A 23,391-nucleotide genomic window follows, 5' to 3' on the forward strand; every position below is an offset into this window, starting at 1 on the left:
ATCTTTGGGAAACTTGTAGCATAGTCTTAGAAATCCATTAAACATTAAATTGATTTATGTAGAATTTGGTTTATTTAATGCATTGGCAAAATAAAACAAAAATATCAGTCTATTGTTTACTTTTCATTTTTCTAAGAATATAGGTTAACTTTAGTTACTTTAGCAAATCTGAAGATTAAAAACAGGTTTATAAAATCACTTTTCAGTTTTCACTTTTGAAGAAAATCAGACCAATTAAGATTCATTCTGTTTTAAGATTAGTCAAGTTTCATATTGTTTTATAATTTTCACCCCTCCACCAATTACATATACATACATATATACGTATATATGTGTGTATATATATGACCGTAGCTGTTAATTGGTGTGCTACAGCTTCGTGTATTGACATAGTTTGCAATGTAAAATTCCATATTTTCTACATCTAGAATCAACAGAATTCATCTGGGTAATTGTTAGCCTTTATAAACATACTTTTATTGTGCTTAAAGTCAGAAAACAGTGACATTGAAAGCCTATGCTTTTCTAACATATGGCTTCAATTTGCATTTTAATCAGAGTATGGAAGTCATTACTCTGACATCTGAAACAGAGTTAGCAATAAAAAATTATCACTCACAGGACAGCAGACACAATTTATTTTGTGTTTATTACTGGGTGGCCTTCTACAAACTTTCCTGAACTTAACTGATTCTAGATATTAGAAAATTGCAATTAAGTTGTGACATTTATTTTGGGTGCGTTTAAGTTGAACTATCTCAATAGGATTGGTATAATTGGTATCTGTTAACATTTATATCATGTGTTCAAACATAGCATATATATTCATATGTACATACATAAATGTGTAGAGAAAGGATTATTTGAAAATGCTTGATGGCTTAATTATCGTTAATATCTCTAAACGGAAATGTTGATGAAAAAAGAATTTTAGGTTTTATTCTAAATATTTTGAGTCTTATAGTGGGTTGTATTATTGCTATAATAATTTTTAACAGGAGATGAAATTTCATTAATTTTCAAATTTTATTTAAACTAAAATATGCAATCACAATTGTTTAAAGCACTGTTCAATAAATTATTAAAACAAATTAACTTGTAATGAAGAAAATACTTAAATGTACACTGTTCTATGATTTAGAACTTTATTTGTTGTCTTAAATTTATGAAATGATTTTAATTTATGTAGTCAGCAAATACATTTTTCTTCTTCACATGCTCCATACATTGAGCTAAGTGCTGGAGAAAACAATACTGAATAAAACATGGTTCTTGTCCTTGAGAAACTCAAGGTTTAATGAAGCCTAAGTACCAGTAAATAGATATATTACAATATGATATGGTACATATTATTTTAACGATGTGGAGGAAAGAACAGTTTGCAGGGAAATGTAAGGGAAGGTTTTACTGAGGAGGCTGCATGTGAAGGATAAGTACAGACTTTTCCAGATAGGTAAACAAGGCAAAGGTAATTCTCCAGATAGGTAAACAAGGCAAGAGAGGGAGCATTATGTGCAAAAATATGGAGTCCTGAGTCCTGGCATAGTTAGTCATCCTTGTTGATTTATTCATTCTTTATTCAACTTATACTTATTGTGCACCTATGTGCTTGTGTTGAGTGCTGTGTATATCATATCATATCACATCATATCATATCATACTGAACCTGACAGACATGCTTCTATCATAAAATTCAGTTTAGTGTGGCAGAATAAGCAAGTAATTAAAATCATAATGGGTGTTACAAAGAGGGAAACCTAGGGTGTTATAGGTGTATGTAACAAAGTTAAATATAGGAGAAGCTTCTGGAATATTGAGGAGTGGTATGAAATGGGACTGGATGGGGGTTTGGGTCTTATTGTGAAGGATGTTATATACTGAGTGTAGGAATTTAAATAATATCTTATTAAAAAATTAACTACAGTTGTTCCATAGCATGATCAAAATTTGCATTTTAGGACAATGATAATGAAAGTACTCTTAAGGATGGATTATAGTAGGGATAGATTTATAATGTGGCCAGTTGGGAGATTTTTATAATGTTTAGTCAATAGACAGTTTTAATTGCTTAGAATTGGCATTTAGACTGGGAAGAGAAGACTAGGATGTGTCCATCTGCCTGATTTTTTTAAAATCATTTGTTCACTTCCATTTGATACCCTTTTCAGGAGACCTCTACTAGATGTTTTGTGCCTGTCTTAAATGATACACAGTAATGCAAATTAGTAGTCATTCCATGTCCTTCTACTGTGCCCAGCTTCTCCATAACAATGACTAACGTCATCTAACTTATTTCACAGAATAAGACATGTCAGACTATTCTTGACTAGCATGTTTTTGATTTGCTAGTTCTTTTTTTTTTTCCAAATCCTGATTTATTTTAAAACTTTAAACCATTTTCCCATGATAAAAATTCCTAAGTCTTGTGTTTGTTTGTTCCTTTAGATTTCTAACCTCTCCAGCTAGTACTTGGTCATCTCTTAGTGGCACAGATCCATTTTAGAACTCTCCTATTCATGTCTTCGGCACTAATGCTTAAGGCCAGGGATAGTCAAACTTCTTCTATATAGAGCCAGATAGTAACTATTTCCAGTTTTGAGGGCGATATGGTCTCTGTGGTAACTATTCAACTTTGCCATTGTAGGACAGACATAGAAAAGATGTAAACAAATGAGCATGGCTGTGCACAGTAAATGAGTGTGGCTGTGTATGAAATTCAAATTTTATACAATTTTCACATGTTGGGAAATGCTGTTCTTTTCATTAAAAGAAAACCTATTTGTATTAGTTTCCTAGGGCTGCCATAACAAATTACCACAAACTGGGTGGCTTAAGACAACAGAAATATATTTTCACACAGTTCTGGAGACTAGAAACCTGAAATTAAGGTGTCGGCAGAGCCATGCTCCCTCTGAAGTCTCTAGGGAAGAATCCTTCCTTACCTCTTCCAGTTTCTGGTGGCTCCTGGTAATCCTTGACATTCCTTGGCTTTTAGCTGCATTATTCCAATCTCTGCCTCCATCGCCACATGGCCTTCTTAGGCCAGTCATACCAGTCATTGGGTTTAGGGCTCACCCTAATCCGATATGACTTCACCTTCATTGCATCTGCAAAGGCCCTATCTCAAAATAAGATCATATTCACAGGTACCAGCGGTTGTGATTTCAACATATTGTTTTGTGGGGGCTTTGGGGCCACACACAGTGTTCAATGTACAACTCTATTTAAAAATGTAAAATCCATTCTTAGCTTGTGGGCCATCCAAAACAGGTGGTAGGGTGGATTTGACCCATGGCTGTATTTGCTAACCCCTGTCCTAGCCAGAGTTGGCTTTTCATTTACTCTCTGATTAAACATCTTATCCTTATTGGGAAACAAGGTGAGAATTAACATTTATTGAGCCCCTACTGTCTTCCAGACATTTTGCTGAGTGTCTTGACATGTGTTATTTTGCTTAATCTTCAAACAGCCCTATGAGGGTTGCCATCAGTAATTTAGGAGACAGAGAACATTAAATCACGCATTCAAGCTCACATCCTGTAGGTAGCAATCAGTGAATCTAGACTTGAATCTGCAGCTGAAAGTGAGTGACACTAATGTTTTTCTCTTCCTACTATATCACTGTAGTTCTTTAGATATGTAGTAACTACACACTACTTGAAATAGAGCCATAACCTTTAATCACTGTTTTAGCTTTTCACTAGGATGATTGCATATTCCAAATGTTTCACAGTTGCTTGGGTTTTATATAAAAGAAACCAATTTGGTGAGCTTAAGACAAAAATTGGGATTAAGGGAAGGACGTTGAGATGGCTCACAGAATTGAAGGACATACTAAACCATCAAGTCTCAGGAAAGACTGGAACCAGGGCAGCTGTGGGGAACCCAGCAGTAGCACCTTTTTAAAAATATGATGCTATCATTAAAGTGACTCGGCTCTAATATCTCCACCCCACTCTCTTCTCCTTTGCCTTTACCCTAATCTGATTGACCTGCTTCGGGTGTAGTGTATCTGATCCCAGATCAAACAACCATAGAAGGGTTGGGGGACAGTGAAGGAGGGGGGCATAACCCAAATGTAACCTCTGGAGTATTTTTCATGAATTAAGTAGCATCCTGAATTTTGTCAATGACATCTGTTGTATCATACACATTCATGGGGCTTCTGTGTGGTGCAGAGGGTCAAATGGAATAGTCCCCACTTAATACTTGGTGTGTGTCATTGTTATTTCCTGGTCATATACCTAAGACAGTGACAAATCTGAATTTAGAAATCTTTCCTCCAGAGTAGGTTATATTCTCCTCTGTTGTTCCATGGAACTTAGTTTGTGACTCTGTAGTATGGTGTCCCTCCCTTCCACCACTTGCTTCTTTTCTCCTTTCTCCCTTCTCTTGCATTTTTCTGGCATTACACTGATAAGCTCTTTCAGAGCAGAGATTTTATTTTAGTCGTAGCTGTATTCTAATGAGCCAGAGCTTGAGAAGATCTTGGGGAAGAGTGTTCAGGGAGAGTGGACAGTGAGTAAATTAGACCCCTAGTTGGGAGCAAGCTTGGTCATTTGGTTTGGCAACAGCCAAGAAGACTGTTATAGGTGGACAGAATGGTATAAAATGTGGTTGGAAAAATAGGCAGAAGACAGTTCATATTTAGGACATTGTCGCCATAGTAAGGAGTTTAGATTTTATTTTACATTTAATAGAAAATCATTGGAGACTTTTAAAAAATTCTTTTTTATGCATTTTTTATTGAAGTGTAGTTAATTTACAATGTTGTGTTTCAAGTATATAGCAAAGTGATTCAGTTATACATACATATGTATGTATATTCTTTTTCAGATTCTTTTCCGTTATAGGTTATTACAAGGTATTGAGTATAATTCCCTGTGCTATATAGTAGGCCCTTGTTTTCTTATTTTATATATTATAGTGTGTATATGTTAAGAAAACCATTGGAGAGTTTTAAACAAAAGAGTGATAGGATATGATCTTCCTTTTCAAATAGTTACTCTAGCTAATTTGGGAAGAAATAATTGTAGGGGAGATGGGCAGCAGTATTGGAAGCCTTGGGGCCAGTTCTCAGGCTATTGTAGAGGATTATAAGAGCTCTAGAAAATTAAAATGTCGTGTAGATAGACAAATTTTGGTTAGCCGCTAAAATTTATACTGATTTGTTTTATTCTTTTACCAAAGCAAAATTTGTAATCAGTATACCTTCTCTCTCATTGCCACCCCCCCTTCTCTTATATCAGTTGCTTTCAGCAATTGTATGAAGAAAAATATTGTAGTAAAATCTGCTATGAGGCATGCTCCAGTAAATTTTTACTTGTACTAGTGAAAATATTATAATTCTCTTTTTAGTAGCATAACTTTCCCTGAATTGCGTTCTGATACAGTTTTTTGAGTGAAACAAAGGGATGAATTAAGCTAGCATAACATTAATTACCCATAATCTTGGGAACACCCATGAAAATGTTAAGTTAAACATCTTAGGGGTCATGATACAAAACAGGTTAAAATCCCTTGTCCGGATGAAAGGTAACCATTTAATTAATTAATTTATTTATCATTTTTTAAATTAGAGTTAGAAATTATCTTAGATTAGAACATATTTATGCAAGTGATTTGTTAAAGTGGTATGCACATATAGAGCATTTTAATTTCCAGGATCAATATAAATCTTTATTAATTATTTTGAAAAATAATTATAATTCACATCTTTATTAGTAGGTTCTTTTCATTGAAAATGATAGTTTAAATGACCATAATTAAAGCAATTACATTGTTTAACTTTCTAGCAAAAAATTTAGTATACTGTATTCGTCTGCTTTTTTTTAAAAAAATTTTTTTGAGAAGGAAATTTAGTCCTTGCTAACAGTATATAGATTTACAAGTACTATTTTTTTTATTCATATAGCATGCTATTTGTATATATAAACACTTGTGGGAGAAAGGGACTTACTGATTGTACCATTATGAATCTGATGTTTTTAAAAAGACACGGTTTCCATTTTTGGTGTTAAAAATTGCTAATAAAATAAAGACCTTATGAAGTATATGCATATTTGGAAGTACTAGAAAGGAAACATTACATTTAAAGAAGGCTGGTTTTGATTATTAAGTAGGCTTATATACTGTATGTGTTTATAAAATTTATGTTTGGAATCTGAATTCCTATTAGAGTAATCTGTGATGGAAATAAAAGTCAACAGCAGAGGCAAACTAGTACAGGAAATAATGAGAAATTGTGGATTTAGGGGGAATGATTAAGAATTGGGATCTATTACATTCTTTTTAAAAACACATATACAAGTGTAGATAAAAAGGGCTAAGTTTATTTATGATATATTTTTTAACAGTGCGACTCCTGTTTACTTTGTTAAAACCATAACAATGTAATCTGGTTCCTTTCGACTCAAATAAGACAAAGAGTTCAATATTGAGGTACTGTTTATAGGTCATTAAATATTTGGTGTCTAAGGATAATGTTTAGCATTGTGTTCAGTTGGTGTGAACTGACCAATTGAGGTACCAGATTCTTAAATGTCTTACTTCAATTAATACAAAATACTAAGGGTTCCTTTCATGGCAAGTTACTTGCTCCATGGGTGCCAGCCACACAGTCTCCATAAGCAGGCTTTTCTGGGGACTAATCAAGACTCATGGCCTTCAGGTTCTGCAGTGCTAGCATTTCAGAATCTGAAACGTCACTTTTTCTTTTTATGAGCTTCTCCGTTTTTATCCCTAATTCTTTCTCTCATTTTAAGTTAGGTGTGGAATCAAGCTTGTATGATTGTACTCTTTTTTTTTAATGTAAACACCGACGCTTATTTATTTATTTATTTATTTTTATTTATTTTTGGCTTCGTTGGGTCTTCGTTGCTGCTCATGGGCTATCTCTAGTTGCAGTGAGCAGGGGCTACTCTTCGTTGTGGTGAGCGGGCTTCTCATTGCTTCTCTTGTTTGGAGCATGGGCTCTAGGTGCGTGGGCTTCAGTAGTTGTGGTGCGCGGGCTCAGTAGTTGTGGCTCACGGGCTCTAGAGCACAGGCTCAGTAGTTGTGGTGCACGGGCTTAGTTTCTCCGCAGCATGTGGGATCTCCCAGACCAGGGCTCGAACCCATGTCCCCTGCATCGTCAGGCGGATTCTTAACCACTGCGCCACCAGGGAAGCCCCTGATTGTACTCTTAATGTAGTTAGAAATAAGTGTAATTTGGTAGAACATACTGGAAAGTTACAACAGTAAATAAACCCAAACAAAAGTGTATGCCAATTTAGGATATTGGTCTTCAGTAGATTAAATTTCCAGTCAATTAAAGACAGCTGTAATTTGGGGGCCAGATATCAGTAAAACGGCGAAAGTAGGCAAAATTTTTGTTTGGTACTCTCCCACCTTCTTTTTCAGCATCTCTATTCCTATTTCTGTTTTTCTTCAGGTGCCTATCCTTGTCAGCTAATTTTTCATAAGTTTCCTGTGTCCAGAGATATTTGCAGCTCAATGCAAATATTTGTTAATTAATGAAAAACCCTGAATATCCAACAAAATTCAATAATGCAAATGTGATTTCAGGCACTGTGAGAGGAAATGATCTGTTTTGGGGGTGAGAGGGACTTTAAACATCTCTTAAATCCAAATAGGCAGATAAGTAAGTTCTCCGACTATCTGATCATACTGGTTCTAGAGTCTTACTTTGGCTTTATTGTGTCTAGTCCCAGTTATTCTCTGAGTCGGTTACATAGTTAAGAGAGAAATTGCTGGAGATACAGTTGTAGAGTATAGTAAAACTCCTGTCTTCTAACCTGTTATAATTTCCTGTTAAGAACATTAGAGCTGGAAACAAAACTATAGCCCCTATACACTTTGACAGCACCTTTATTCCGTAGTCTTATTTGTGCATGTGTGTGTGTGTATATGTGTGTACACATATTTCCTTCAAACCTTCTACTCCTCTGACGCTAGATCTTTGCTCCAGCTGTTTCAACTTAATACGTACTTTTTTTTTTGGTAGGTTTCTATTACTTGTAATAAGAGAATCTTTAGCAGAGCAAATGTCTATGATTTTGCTACTAGGAGAAGGCTAAGGAAATGCTTTTGATTACTGAGTTCCTACGACATGTATGGTACCATTATATACGTAGTCAGTACATGAAGAAATGAATAATTTCATTCCAAAGTTTCGTTAGATTCTTACAGGATACTTGATGAACTTTCTTTTGTTAACCTTGAGAAAAATATTGCTAGAAATAATAACTGTTATATGTTGCTGGTAGGAGTGCGAATTAGTACAGTCAGTTTAGAAAACAATTTGGTACTTTTTAATAAATTTGAATATACACACATCCTACACCTCGTCAATCCATTCTTTAAGTATGTACTAGAGAAATTTTTTTCTCATGTGGAACAGGAGAAACCAACAAGAATAATTTGAGCAGCATGTTCATAATGATAAAAACTCAGTTCAACTCAAGGATCCACCGGCAGTTAAATTGTATAGTATTCATATACTGGAATACTGTGTGGCATGGGAGCTTCAGGTTGGTTCTAAGAAACTTCAGTGAATTATTTCTTCCAAATGCCCATGCAGTTTCCTGTTTGGAAGTTAAGTAGCTTTAGGTTTATTCTTCTTAGCTTTAGGTTTATTCTTCTTCTGGCTTAACACTGAGTATTTGGGGTTTTCGTATCTTCTCACTTTCTGATTTTATGATTTGTAACCTCTACTTTCCTTTTAAAAAAACTTATTAGTGGTATAGCTATAGATGAAAGGAACAGCAAGGTTTGTATTATCAGCACAGTTTATTTTTTGTTATACATGTTCCTTATTCTTTCTGTCACAAGTAATATAAAACTGTTTACATTTTTTCTTTGATAAAAATAAGCCCCAAATTTATAAAATATAAGTATTTAGGAACTTATTTTATAATTTTCCAGACATCTAGAACTCAGAATATTTAAGGATTGATAAATAAATCCAGAGTTTCACTCCGAGATAAAGATTTCATTTTAACAAATTCTGAGGCAAGTTCTTCACTAGGCTTATAGATTTATTTGGATGCAATTAGCTGGATACCCAACTGCAAGTGACTTAAAGTATAAGTACATTTATTTTTAAAATAAATTACGTGGAGTCTCGAGAGTAGCAGTTCCAGGATTCAGTGATGTCATCAAGAACTCAGGCTATTTAAATCCTACTACTCTACGATTTTTGGTTCATTGACCTTTTGCTTTTATGTTTGTCAGTAAATTTCATGATAATGATGGTAGTGATAGTGGTAAAGGACATACAGTTTCTATTTCTAATTTTTTCTGGGAAGACTTAGATGAACAGATTGGATGTTAGGACATAACTCTTCAATGTTCTACTGATATTTTGGAAATCATCTGACTGAAATCCTGACATCATGGAAAGGGAATGGGCTTCCATATTTGCAGTTCCTCCTTCTGTTTTTGCCCCTTCTTTCCTTACTGTCCTTTTCATGGCCTGTAAAGATTGGCCTGCATATGTGGCTATTATAGTCGTTGTTAATGACTCTTAATACTCTAGTATGGAATGAGTAACTGTTAGATGTTTTAAATGAGTTTAAATTCACATTGTCATTTAACTTCACTCATATTTTGGTTTTTTTTTTTTTTTTTTTTTTTTTTTGCGGTACGTGGGCCTCTCACTGCTGTGGCCTCTCCCGTTGCGGAGCACAGGCTCCGGACGCGCAGGCTCAGCGGCCATTGCTCACGGGCCCAGCCGCTCCGCGGCATGTGGGATCTTCCCAGACCGGGGCACGAACCTGTGTCCCCTGCATCGGCAGGCGGACTCTCAACCACTGAGCCACCAGGGAAGCCCATATTTTGGTTTTTTATTAAATTAATTTGGTTGTAAAAAAGGTGCTATTTCTAGTTTTGTTAAAGAGTTTTTTCTTTTATTTTTTACCTTGATATATGAACTTTCATTTTCTTTTTAGTTTGTACCTGTATACTTTTTAAAACTAGACTTAATTTTCAGAGCAGTTTTAGGTTTATAGAAAAATTGAACAGAGAGTACAGATAGTTCCCACATTCTCCCCTTCCCTTTTCCCCTATTATTAACATCTCATTAGTGTGGCACATTTGTTACAGTTGATGAGCCTATATTGATACATTATTTTTAACTAGAACCCATAGTTTACCCTAGGGTACACTCTTTCTGTTGTACAGTTCTATGGGTTTTGACAAATGCATAATGTCATATATCTATGATTACAGTATCATGTAGAATAGTTTCACTGCCCTGAAAATCCCCTGTGAATTACCTATTCATTAGTCCCTTGCAACCACTGATCTTTTCACTGTCTTTATAGTTTTGCCTTTTCTAAAATGGAAAAGTTGTTTATTGGGTTTTTAGCTATTATTAGAATGTCATGTGGAAAAATAAAGAAAATTTTACTTCTTCCTTTGTAATCCGGATCCCTTTTATTTATTTTCCTTGTGTTATTGCACTGGCTAGGACTTCCACTATAATATTGAATAGAAATGGAGCTGACATCTTGCTTTTTTCCTGATCTTAGGGGGAATGTATTCAATCTTTTCACCCTTAAATATGTTAGCTATAGATTTTTTGTAGATGCCCTTTTTCATTTGAGCTCGTCCCTTTCTATTCCTAGTTTTTATTATCAGGAATAGATGTTTATATCAGATGTTTTTTCCATATCTCTAGAGATGATCGTGTAGTTTTCTTTTTTAGTTTAGTATGGTGAATTACATTGCTTGATTTAAAAAAAAAATTAACTAACTTACTTTTTGGCTGCGTTGGGTCTTCGTTGCTGCACTCAGGCTTTCTCTAATTGCAGCAAGCAGGGCCTACTCTTCGTTGTGGTGTGCAGGCTTCTCATTGTGGTGGCTTCTCTTGTTACGGAGCATGGGCTCTAGGTGCGTGGGCTTCAGTAGTTGTGGTGCGCGGGCTCAGTAGTTGTGGCTCGCGGGCTGTAGAGCACAGGCTCAGTAGTTGTGGTGCACGGGCTTAGTTGCTCCGTGGCATGTGGGGTCTTCCTGGACCAGGGGTCGAACCCATGTCCCCTGCATTAGCAGGTGGATGTGTAACCACTACGCCACCAGGGAAGTCCCGGTTGTATCAATTTTTGACTCATATGCTTTGAATACCTGCTTTTAGATCCGTAAACATTTAAGTTTATTATGTCCTCTTGGTGAATTAACCTCTTTATTATTATGAAATTGCCGTCTTTATCTCTGATATTATATGCCTGTATCTAAAAAAAATCACTGGCAAGAGGAATGGGATTGACATTACTGATTTAGTTAATAGCCTTGTAAAAGAAGGTAGATTACCTAAACAAAATCAGCATCTTGTTAGAACAGAGGAGGGAATTGAAGGAAGGGGGAGGGATGTTGTATAATCATCTAATGATTATTACATATGCTAATCTTGCCTACTTAAAAATATTTTATATGCTAATGAAATGAAAAAATCAAATTTAGATATAATTCTTTATTCCCCACTCTCAAATTTTAAGTTAAACACTCTCAATTATTATATTTAATATTATCACCATTTAATGATTGAGAAAACTCTGAGTGACTCAACTCTTATTTTGTTTTGAAACAGAATTGATATCTACCTCTAAATCTCAGCATTTGTGGGTTTATTTTTGTTTGTTGTTATCCTTTCTTAGTTTGTTTTGACTCTAAGTCTAAGAAGATAACATTGTGGGGGGAAAATATCCATGCTTTTCTTAAGTTTTATTATGTTCAAAGAGGAAAAGCAGAACATAACATAGTACATTATTTCATCATGTCACATTGGATAGAACATGACAGAACATGTATTTACAAAAGTACACTCTTCTTTAGAGCCGGATGACTGCTATCAATTTAGAAACAAACCATCTGCTTATTGTTTAAATTTCTGGATAACTTAAACCAACCCACATCTATAAACAGAAGTAACATTCTTTGTAACCTTAAAACCATTGCTAACGTCCATTGTCTCCATATGTAATGCATATTTCCTGTGTAGTGAATGAAAACAGATTATGACATTTGTGTTGTCTAAAAAGATCAAGTTGATTTCATTAACATGAAAGGTTAATGAGTTATACATTCAGCATCTGAAATTGTTATAATATAGTTTGGGACATATTTGTTCACACCTTGGTAAAGCACATACCCCCAAACTATCAATAAATAAGTGCTTACTTGACACAGTCCAAATAACTACTTATTCATTAGCTCTTAATTCTTGCATTCATTCAACAGTTAAGTGTTTCTGAGGCATTAGGTGCTAGGGGTATAATGATGAGTGAAATATAGCCTATAGTCTAGTGAGGATTTTAGATGAATAGGTAGTTACTCTAATAAGTATTATACTCTAATAAGTATTATAAGTAAAATGCTATAATAAATATTACTTATAACAAGTATTATAGGTTGTTGAGAGAAAAGAAAGATTCATGGATGACTCAAGTTTCTGCTTGGGCAAATGGTGGATGGAAAACACAGGTACAAGAACATTCATCTGTAAGTGAAGGTGAGATTGGTGATTTTTGTTTGTCAGTTGCTCAGTTTTATATATAGCACTTATTTTCTGTAATTATCAAGTTAAGTGTATAATAAGGCAGTGGTTCCTAAATGGTGATGATGTAGAATTTTTGTATGGAATGTGGAGTTTTCATAACAATTTACTCTTCTTGGATCCCTAGGTGTTCCTCTGAGTGTGACATACAGACTATCTTTCCTAGATTATTCATCTCTTGCATTTATTGTTGGCTTTAGTGTTATTGCTAATTTTCTTCTGCTTTGGTCAACCTCTACCTGTGCCCTCAGTTTATATGAATTTAAGATGAAATCTGTATCTAAAGCATGTATGTATTCTTCCTATAAAATTTGTCATTAGAGTAGTACCCAGGTTTTTCCTAATGGTTGGTGATGATTAAGTTACCAGTTAGTTGGGAACTGCTCTGGGGAGAGGGACAGGTGTGCATTTTTTGTTTTTAAACAGCTTTATATTTAATGATTATCACCTGTTTTAAGTGTACAGTTTGACGAGTTTTGACAGATGTTTATAGTTATGTGACTACGACCATAATCAAACAGAATTTCTTCCCTAAAAAAGTCTCACTTTTTCCTTTGCAGTCAGTTCCCTCCCCCCATATCTCTCGGGTCCCAAGCAGTCACTGATATGCTCTCTGCCACTGTAATTTTGGGTTTTCTACAATTCATACAAATGGACATATGTTTTCATTTCTCTTTGGTAGATACCTAGGGATAGAATTGCTGGGTCTTATGGTAAGTTTATGTTTAACTTCCTAGAAAACTGACCAGCTGTTTTCCAAAGCGACTGTACCATTTTGTGTTCCCACCAGCAACGTATGAGAGTTCTAGTAGCTCCATATTCCCACTATCACTTGCTGTTGTTATTCTTTCTAGTATTTTTAGCCATTCTTGTGCATGTATAGTAGTATCTAATTGTGGTTTTAATTTGCATTTCCGTAAAAGTTAATGATGTTGAACATCTTTTTGTTGACTTTTTGCCCATTCGTGTATATGTATGTTGTGTGTTTATGAGTGTATATGTACATACACAATATACACACACATGTGCATGCATACATATTACATATGAATATACTATATGTATGTGTGTACATATCTTTTTTCTTTGGATGAAGGGTCTGTTGACATATTTTGCTCATTTTACTTTGTTTGGTTATATGTCTTATTTTTGAGTTGTAAGAATTATTTATATATTCTGGATGCAAGTGCTTTGTCAGATATGTTTTTGCAGATAGTTTCTGTGAGTCTGTGGTTTGCTTTTTCATTTTCTCAGCTGAGTCAAGAGCAAAAGGCCTTTAATTTTTATTAAAGACACATTTTTATCATTGTATAGTTATCTGATGCTGTGTAACAAACTACTCAAAGTTTAGTGGCTAAAAATAACAATAGCATTTACTTTGCATGAATCTGCAGTTTGGGAAGGGCTTGCCTGGAATAGCCTATGACTGTTCTGCTTGACATTGGCTGGTACATCTTGAAAGCTAAAGACTGGAATCATCTGAAGACTCACTCACATGAATGGCACCTTGGCTCGGAGTAGTTGAATAGCTGTGTGTTGGAATAGCTGGGGCATCTCTCTCTCTTTTTACATAGTTTTTCTAGCATGGTGAAAAACTATGTAAAAATTACCTTTTAAAGGTAGTTGGACTTCGTACTTGGTAGCTCAGGGCTCCAAAGGCGCATGTTCAGACAAAGTGAGAACACCAGGCAGAATGCATTTTGCCCATTATGATTTAGCCTTAAAAATCAGCATCATTTCTGCCTCATTACGTTTAAGTTACAGTTACCAAGGTAGTTTCAAAGGTCCCAGGTTCAAGGGCAGGGAATATATGACATATGGAGGAGAGTCAGTGTCACATTTTAAGAAGTACATGTGGGATAGGATATAAATTAGTGTGGCCATCTTTGGATAGTAACTGTCATAATGAATTTCTTCTTCAATGTTTTATTCTTTTTTCCCCCTGGTGTATCATATATTTGCCTAAATCAAATTATAAAGTGTTTCTTTCCAGTGTTTTTTTGCATAAGTTTTATGGTTTGAGCACCAGCATTTAAGTCTGTGTTCCATTTTAAGTTAGTTTTTGTGTACGGAGTAAGGTGTAGGTCGAAGTTCATATATTTCGGTGGAGAAATTCAATTGTTAAAGCTCCATTGGTTGAAAAGACTAGTCTTCTCCCATGTACCTTGATACTTCTGTAGAAAATCAGTTGAACACACAGTGTGGATCTGTTTCTAGGATTATTTCTCTTCAGCCTCTGGAAACTTCTTCAGCATTTCCTTAAAGCATTTCTGCTGGTGACAGATTCTTAGTCTCTTTTACATGAGAATGTCTTTATTTTGCCTTCATTCCTGAAGGATATTTTTGCTGGATATAGAATTCTGGGTTTATAGTTCAAAACCTTAAAAGATATTTTCTCCTCTTGCTTCCATGGTTTCTGATGGTTTCTGATGGCAAATCCATAATCATTTTAATAGTTGTTCCACTATATAATATATACATATATATATATTTTTTGGCTACTTTCAAAAACCTTTCTTTATATTTGGATTTCAGCATTTTTGTTTATGATATGTCTAGGTATGGTTTTCTTTGTGCATATCTTACTTGAGGTTCACTGAGCTTAAATCTGTAAATGTTTGTCTCACCAAATTTCAGAAGTTTTTAGCTATTCTTCATATATTTTCTCTGTATCAATATATAGAGAAACATATATCAATCTGTTTTTCCTCTCTTTCTAGGTTTCTGATAATACAAATGCTAGGTCTTTTGCTATTCTCCTTCAAGTCTGTGGGGTTCTGATCAGTTTCTGTTTTCAATCTTTTTTCCTTTCTCTTCTGTAGGCTGGATAATCTTTATTTATTTATCAAGTTCACTGATTCTTTTCTCTTTTCTCTTCATTCTGCTGTTGAGCCCCCGTCTACTGAATTTTTTATTTCTCTTACTGTATTTTTCAGTTCCAGAAGTTCCACTTTTTAAAGTTTCTGTTTCTCTGCTGAGAACTTCTCTTTCCATCCATTGCAAGTGTGTTTAACCTTACCTCATGGAATTATAATAGCTCCTTTACAGGCTCTGTCTGGTAATTCCAACATCTGATTGTCTTTTTGAGCTGTGGTAACGATTTTTTGTTCTTTTCAGGTTGAGTAATTTTGGATCGGTCCTTGACATTTTGAATGTCAGGTTGTGAGACTCTGGATCCTGTTAAACTCCTCTGGAGAGTGTTGATCTTTTAAACATTTATTATTATTTATTTATTTATCATTTTTTTTCTTTAGTAGTAAGCAGTCCCCTATTAGATTCAGACTGCAAGTTCTGTCTCGTCTTCAGTGGATAGTAGCTCCAATGTCAGTTGCCTTTCCTATGCTGCTTTGCGTCTGTCCTGACTGTGTGCCACTCATGGGCCATGCTGGGACTTGGGTGGTAGTTTTAATTGTAGTTTTGCCCTGAAAGCCTTCGCTTTGCTACTTGGGTCTGTTCCATGCGTATGCTGGTGAGGGGTGAGCTCTGTATTTGTGCTAGTTCAAACACAGATTTAGTCAAGAGATTTCCTTTTCCAGCTCTTCCTTTCAGGGATTGCCTCTTTATTCTCTGCTTCATTGGGTCTCCTCTTTCTGGTCCTCTGTCCAGAAAGACAGGATTTCTCTCAGAGTTGTAGCTGCCTTCTCTGCTATCCCAGCTGCACACACTCTTCAGGGTCTGCCGTTGGGACAAAGTGAATAGAGAAAAGAGTGAAAAAAATAATGGGCATTCTTCCTTTCTTCTTTGGACTCCAGAGGTCCCCTTTTCCATATGCTTTTGCCCAGAAAAACAGAATTTATTTTCCAGTTTTAACTACCTGCACTGGTGCTGCTTCATCTTATAATTGGGGCCTGTCCTTGGGGCAGAGTCAAGAGAAAAAAAAAGACAGAACCCCTCCCCTGAACCAGGGATTAATTCCCTACACATTCTCTGGTTCACTTGGGCCCCTCTTCCCTGTTTTCTGACTAGAAAGAGTTTCTCTCAGGCTTTGCTCCCTGTGCTGTAGCTGCTGCAGTGCATGGGCCCTGAAGTTATGAATTGTAATTAATGAGCTGGAACGGGTGGCCTGTAGGCAGCTGCCTGGAGGAAAGAGAGTGAGAGTGGTTTGCGGACCTCACAAAGGTCTTGGTTGCTATGCTAATGCGTTTGTGTATTTTGAAAGTATATGACTAGATTTGTAACATGCAGTGCTTCTTTAGTGAGAAGCAGATAGCTAATGCTCAGTTTTTCTATTTTTTACTTTGTATTTTTATCATCATAGAGAGGGAAGCAGCTGGTGCTGAAAAGCCTTAGTATTTAAATCTCTTTTCTTCTATGGCCAGGATAAACAGCTGGGGAATGACTATTGCATATGATTTCTGAAGACTTTTGCTAAATTAATCTTCTTGAAATAATGTAAGTTTTCTTTTTCTCTGGTTGTCTTGTCAAGAATTTCAGCATAAATAAATAGCCATATGGCATAATGTGCTAATTGTGGTTGACTGTTTTATATAGTACCTTTTTCATTGCCATCTGATGTAATTTTTAATTGCAATCTGATGACCACTTTTTAAGGTAGAAATGGAATTCTGCATTTCCTTTGAGATATTAATAGTAATAAAATTATCATTTATTGAGCACTTACACTTTTCCTTGAGTTCCATACCATTGTTATCCTTATTCTGTTAATGAGCTCAAAGAAGTAAGTTGCTTGTTTGGATCACACATCTTACAAATGGCAAAGCTAGAATTTGAACTGAACAGTCTGTCTCTAAAACCTGCATTCTTAATCTTTATGCTATGTTGTTATATTTTTTGCAAGGCGCTGGGAATACATAAAAATTAGTATTTCTGAAACATCTTTTCATCTCAGGAAGTCCTAAACTAGACCTTGGATTCAGTATTTTACATTTATCTAGCTCTTTACAGAGCTTTTCACATACGTTAACACCTGCATTGACCACCACAGGAAAACAGGTTGATATTAGCTTTCACCTTTTTACAGAGGAGGTCAGAGCTTAGAGAGTTTAAATGACCTGCCTAAGGTTGCCCAGATAGTAAATAGTGGGAATAAGATAAGTAGAATTCTAGTTGCTTGACTAATAGGAAATAAACATATGCTAAATACAACTTATGTATTTATATCTGTAAACTGCATGTTAAATTAACCCAATGAAGTCTTTCTTTAATATGATGCTTTAAAGTTTTTATAATCATACTGCTTTTCAAGGTAAAGTCTATTAAATATATATTTCTTGTTAATTTTACTTATTTTGTGTTGATTTAATGCATTAAAAAGCATTAAACTGTAATAACATGAGTCTCTATTGACTTTTGATTATTTTCACTTTGGGAGCTACTCAAATTGTATTATAACATTTTATGTTGTTCCAAAATTCTGTTTTATCTTTTAGTGTACAAAAATTGTTACTTTTCTTTTTATTGTTACCAAACAGTATATATGCATGATGGAACATTAGAAAATAAATAAAACCACTCAGAGATTAGTACTGTTATCAATTCATTGTATATCCTTCTGACTCTTTGTTGATTTGCACACACAAACACAAGGATCCAGTCCAGAACTTTGCATTTCTTACATCTAGATTTCATGTCTCCTAAGTCACTTTTATCTAACACTCTACTTAAAAGCAGTCTCTCTTGATAACCTGTTTTTAACTGAGGACCTACATATGGTTTTTTCCCTGCCAGTGACAGATGTTTAATGAATGTTTTTAGTATTAATCATTTTAGTTGTTATCAAAACTCAAGGAGAGGCAAATTTCAATGAAGAGTTTGCTGGTGGTAAATTTACAAATGCTGAGCATTAGCCCTGTATCTCATTGTTTTGGATACTTGTTAGTCGTTGTTTGGGTAACAAGTAAATTAAAAGCAATCTCTTTAGTAGAGGTCAAAAGAATGTTGTTCACTCCAGTGCTTTCCTATAGAATCAAAGGAAGCTGAGCTGAACTGACAGAGTGCTGTTAGAATGAGACAGTCCTTAAACATGTTGCTGGGAAGAGCTCATGAAATAAATCAATTTAGTTGGAAACAAAAGATTGAATTTGGTATTCTTTTCCTACTGGAGAAAGTGCAGAAGAAGATTTAGATCTTCAAACTGCCTCAGGTTTTTGAGACACAAAAGAGTAAGTAGTTTGATGTGGTTTAGAGGAGAAGTAGTGTATTTCATCCCAAGTGCTTGTTGCCTCTGCCTTTCCCCTTTTGGTCCTCAAATATATACAGTAACTAACCTGACCTAGCTGAGGACTCTTAATCACATCACTAGATTAAATAAAGTTTAAAAAGCAACAGGAAGATGGAAGATGTAATTTAATGTACCTATCATTAAGAATAGAAAAAAATGCGGTGTATCAGTGGTGAGAAATTCTTTTCCTTTAATAAAGATTTCTGTAAATAATTGTTTCAACATCTAGCTGTATATGCTTTAGTAAAATTCTGTCATAGCAAAGTCATTCATTTATCGCTTGTTTTTTGTTTGCATATGTGAATAACCTTTCTTCCTCCCCATTAGTGGCCTATTTTAGCTCTCTGTGAATTATGCATTGGAATCATATTCATGTTGTGCTGCAATCACAAATTTAGCGGTGTTTGTCCTAAAAGTTTTTTTATTTTCTAACAGCATGTAGATATCAAACACCAACCCCACGCCCCTCCTTCTTCTAATCCTGTCTCCTAATTCAGAGAGGGAAAGGGAGAGGGAAGGAAAGCATTTGCCTATATCTGGACCATCTCCCCTGTAACATAGCTAACAGATTGCTCTGTGTGCTCTTAACCGTCTTCTGCAGGAATGCTCTTCAGTCAGGATCCATTATCCTTCCTGTGTCTGTAACTTCTTCCATCTTACTGACTACTTCTACTAAGCCATTAAAAACTTGTCTAAGTCTTTTATCCTCAAAATATCCTGTTGTCAATTTTCTCTCAACTCTGCTCTTCCTGGCAACAACTCAGTCTCATTCCTCACTTTTATTGTGAAACTTTTTGAAAGAGTTGACTCTTAACACTGACTTTGTATCCTCTTATTCAGTCCTCAACTATGTTCTTACATATACCACTCTATTAAAATTGTAAAGTATTTGACCTCTTTGCAGAACTGGATACTAGGGATTACTTGTTCCTTTAAAAGTTAAAAAAAAAGTTTTGATCAAGGATTTACAAGTAGTTTAAACCGTCAAATAGTATGCTGCAAACTAGTAGAAAAAGAGTAGTACTCTTATTTACTTGTTCCACTGCCTGAGTCCTACAACCCAGAGGCAGCTACTTGTAACTTTTTCCTTACTTCTTCTGTTATTTGCTTCCTTTTAACTAAATTAATATGTTTACACTGCTATTTATGTTACACTGATCACACAGATTTTGTACACATACATCAGTTTCCTTACAGCTTCCTCTAGTTTCTTATCCCTTCTTCACTCTGCATTTCTTTAGATGTGCATTCACTTTTTACATTTAAATTCTCTCTTTTTGTTGTTCATATACTAATTCTTAAAAATTTGTTTAGTAGTGCATGCTTTGAATTATATTTTCGATTAATAAAGGTTGGAAATGCATTCCTCTTATACCAGATTGAAAAATAAAAGACATATTGAACAGAGGAACTTGCATCTTCTCTTTTCTCAATCAGAGTCTCATGTAATCTTTTTCTTTCAGCCTCATGTGCCATCTTACTTGTCCTTGAACATACCAAACATGATCCTACCTACCGGTTTTTGTACTTACTGCCCATTCTGACTGGAATACTCCTGTTATGGACTGAATATTTGTGTTCCCCAAAATTCATGTCAAAACCCTCTCCCCCGCAGTGTTATGGTATTATGAGGTGGGGCCTTTGGGAGGTAATTAGGATTAGACGAGGAGCCATTATGAATGGGATTAGTTCCCTTGTAAGAGTGCAGAGAGAGCTTGCTTCTCTTTGTTCTCTGCCATGTCAGGATACAAACAAGATAGTCATGTAAAATCATCTGTAGTAACCAGGAAGCAGGTCCTCATCAGACACCGAATCATGAATGGAAAACAATGTGTTTTCTTCTAAGAGTTTTATAGTTTTAACTCTTACATTTAGTCTTTGGTCTCTTTTGAGTTAATTTTTGTGTATGGTATAAGGTAAGGGTTCAGCTTCATACTTTTGCAGGTATTTTCCCAGCATCTTTTGTTAAGAAGACTGTCCTTTCTCCACAGAATGGTCTCGGTACCTTTATAGAATATCATTAGACCATATACAAGGGTTTGTTTCAGGCTCTCTCCTATTTCATTGGCCTATATGTCTGTCTTTATGAGTTATCTTTATGATTACTGTAGCTTTAAAGTAAGTTTTGAAATCAGAAGGTGTGAGTCCTCCAACTTTGTTCCTCTTTTTCAAAGTTATTTTGGCTATTTGGGGTCTTTTGGGTTCCATATGAATTTTAGGATGAATTTTTGTATTTCTATAAAGAAGTCATTGAGATTTTGGTAGGAATAGCATTGACTCTATAGATCATTTTGAATAGTATTGACACCTTAACAATATTACATCTTCCACTTCTTGAACACAGGATATCTTTCCATTTATTTATATGTTTTTAGATCTCTTTCAGCAGTGTTTTATAGTTTTCAATGAACAAGCCTTTTGCTTCTTTGGTTAAATTTATTCCTGTCTTTTATTTATATATATATATATATATATATATATTTGGTGCTATTATAAACAAAATTCTTAAGTTCCTTTTAGAATTGTTCATTGTTAGTGTATAGAAAGCATTAAGTCTTTTCAGGTGTTATTTAATATGTGACATCACTGAATTTCTTCATCTTCTGTCAGTATTTCAGTACCAGTCAAGTGATTTGGACTGAAATCAGATGGAAACTAAAAATCAGAATAAATGATAATTTCTGAATTGAATTCCAGTACTAAAGTTTTATTTAATCTTTGTTAACCAAACTAAGTTTTAAACTTATTTAAGTGTGCTAATTTGAAACTATAGGCATTGAGTGATAATAGCAGATCTAAATAACTTCTGAAATATTTCAGTTTGGGCTCTTTATAGCATTAAAATGTTCTGAAAATGATATTTCTGGAGTATAATGTAGAGCTTATTGTGCCTTATTGATGCTTCTCTAGAAGTTCCTAAAAAATGTAATAGTGTTGAATGTTTTGCATTTTGGGGTTGGGATGTACAGTTGAATACAGATTATAGATGATATATTTTTGCTTTTTTTACATTCACAGGCCACAGAAACACTATTTAGAATGGGTGTAGCAAGAGGAACCATCACAACGTTAAGAAATGGAGAAGTAAGATGAGAATTTTGATACAATTATTAATTCTTAATTCATAGTATACTTTTTTAACAAACTGAGAATACCTGATGTACAAAGTATTGAGTAAATCTCATCTACAAATCTGTTTCAGTTAAGTCATGTTAGAACCAGATCTTGTGTTGAATATAAATTTCTGAGCCTTTTAATCTTTGGTTACCAATTGTTTTCACTCTTAAAAGAAAATGACATTTAATAATAACTTCTGCAAATATATATATATTTATTGAACATAATCCCATACTTCTTTCTTTCTTCCTATTTTATGTTCTACAGATGTGATACTTCTTTCCTAGCATAAAATAATTTGAAACGTTGATATTTATCACAGAAGGAAGGGCGAAGGGAGGGAGAGAAATGGAATTTAATCTGTTCTTTCTTATAGTTGAGGCTCAATTATGATAGAGTCTAAGTTTAGACTTTTCTAAATATTCCTACCAATTCTTAAAAAAAAAAAAATCTACCTGAAATAAATTTTCATTACCAAATTATTACTGGCCTAATTACCACTCTGTCTGCTTTTTCTTTATTCACTCTCTTACTAAGATATCCTTAGGTTGAGGTTGAATATAATGTCACATTGCCATATTCCCTTTTCTATCCTACTAGCAAATATTTATGGATAAAATACAGTGCTTTTTATTCTGGAATCAAGTTCTGTGTTATTTAATGTAATATATATATAATTCAATACCCTAAACACTTGAAACTGTATTATTGTGTGATTATAAAATTTATCAGTCAATATATCTGCTTGTTAGGTGAAAATGCACAGTCATTTGGAAATTATATGCCTTTAAATGTTTAATTGTTACATATATTGGCAAATTTCTTTGGTATTAATTTGTAATATATATTTTGTCTATGAAAAAATACTTAACTCATCTCTTTGTATTCTCAACAAACTACAGTATGTGGTGCCATTTTGAGAGAAGAAAACATTCCCATTAATAAAGTCAGACATATTTATTTGCCTAAAATGTGTCTAAATGAATTTTAGATTTTAGTTATTACTATGACATTTTTCATGGAGGTGGTCAGTGAACTTTTGAACTTTATCTTCTTTTATAAAAAGTTTGGGGAAGTAAATGTATGCAAGACAGTTTTGCAGGTAATCTTCTGAGCATATCAACACATATTGCATATGTACATATTTTACTTAATGGAGAGGAAGTAGTTAAAGCAGCTGGCTTTGGATCCATTTCTCCCCCAATTACTGGGGATTGCAACAGGTAACTAACCTGTTTAACAGGTATTAATGTAGGACAGAGTTTATAAGCACTCTCTTGTACACTTTTTCCTTGTGTTTTAAGATCTCTGAAAATGGAATATGTCTTCTAATCAGTGGCGCTTCATAGTCACCATTTACTATTTTTCACATTTTAACACCTCTAAAATTAAGTCTATGATATTTTAGAGTTGATAAAATATGATGATATTTTGTAGATTAAAAAAATACAGAGGGATACATAGTGAAATATTCAGTAAATGGTAGCTAGGATCGACCACAAATTAGTTTTAGTTATTTGACTTTTAGGAAATAGAGAAT

General features: G+C 34.5%; 1 protein-coding gene across 1 annotated transcript in view; it reads left to right on the forward strand.

Annotated features, from left to right (window-relative positions):
- Nucleotides 1-23,391, forward strand: part of TMEM135 (transmembrane protein 135) — a 240,191-nt gene that overhangs the window by 80,321 nt on the left and 136,479 nt on the right. Inside the window, exon 5 of the mRNA XM_060160190.1 lies at nt 21,753-21,818. Within this exon, the coding sequence (XP_060016173.1) occupies nt 21,753-21,818 (66 nt within the window). The remainder of the gene's footprint in view (nt 1-21,752; nt 21,819-23,391) is intronic.

This window comes from Lagenorhynchus albirostris, chromosome 9, assembly GCF_949774975.1.
Source record: "Lagenorhynchus albirostris chromosome 9, mLagAlb1.1, whole genome shotgun sequence".
Lineage (NCBI taxonomy): Eukaryota > Metazoa > Chordata > Mammalia > Artiodactyla > Delphinidae > Lagenorhynchus > Lagenorhynchus albirostris.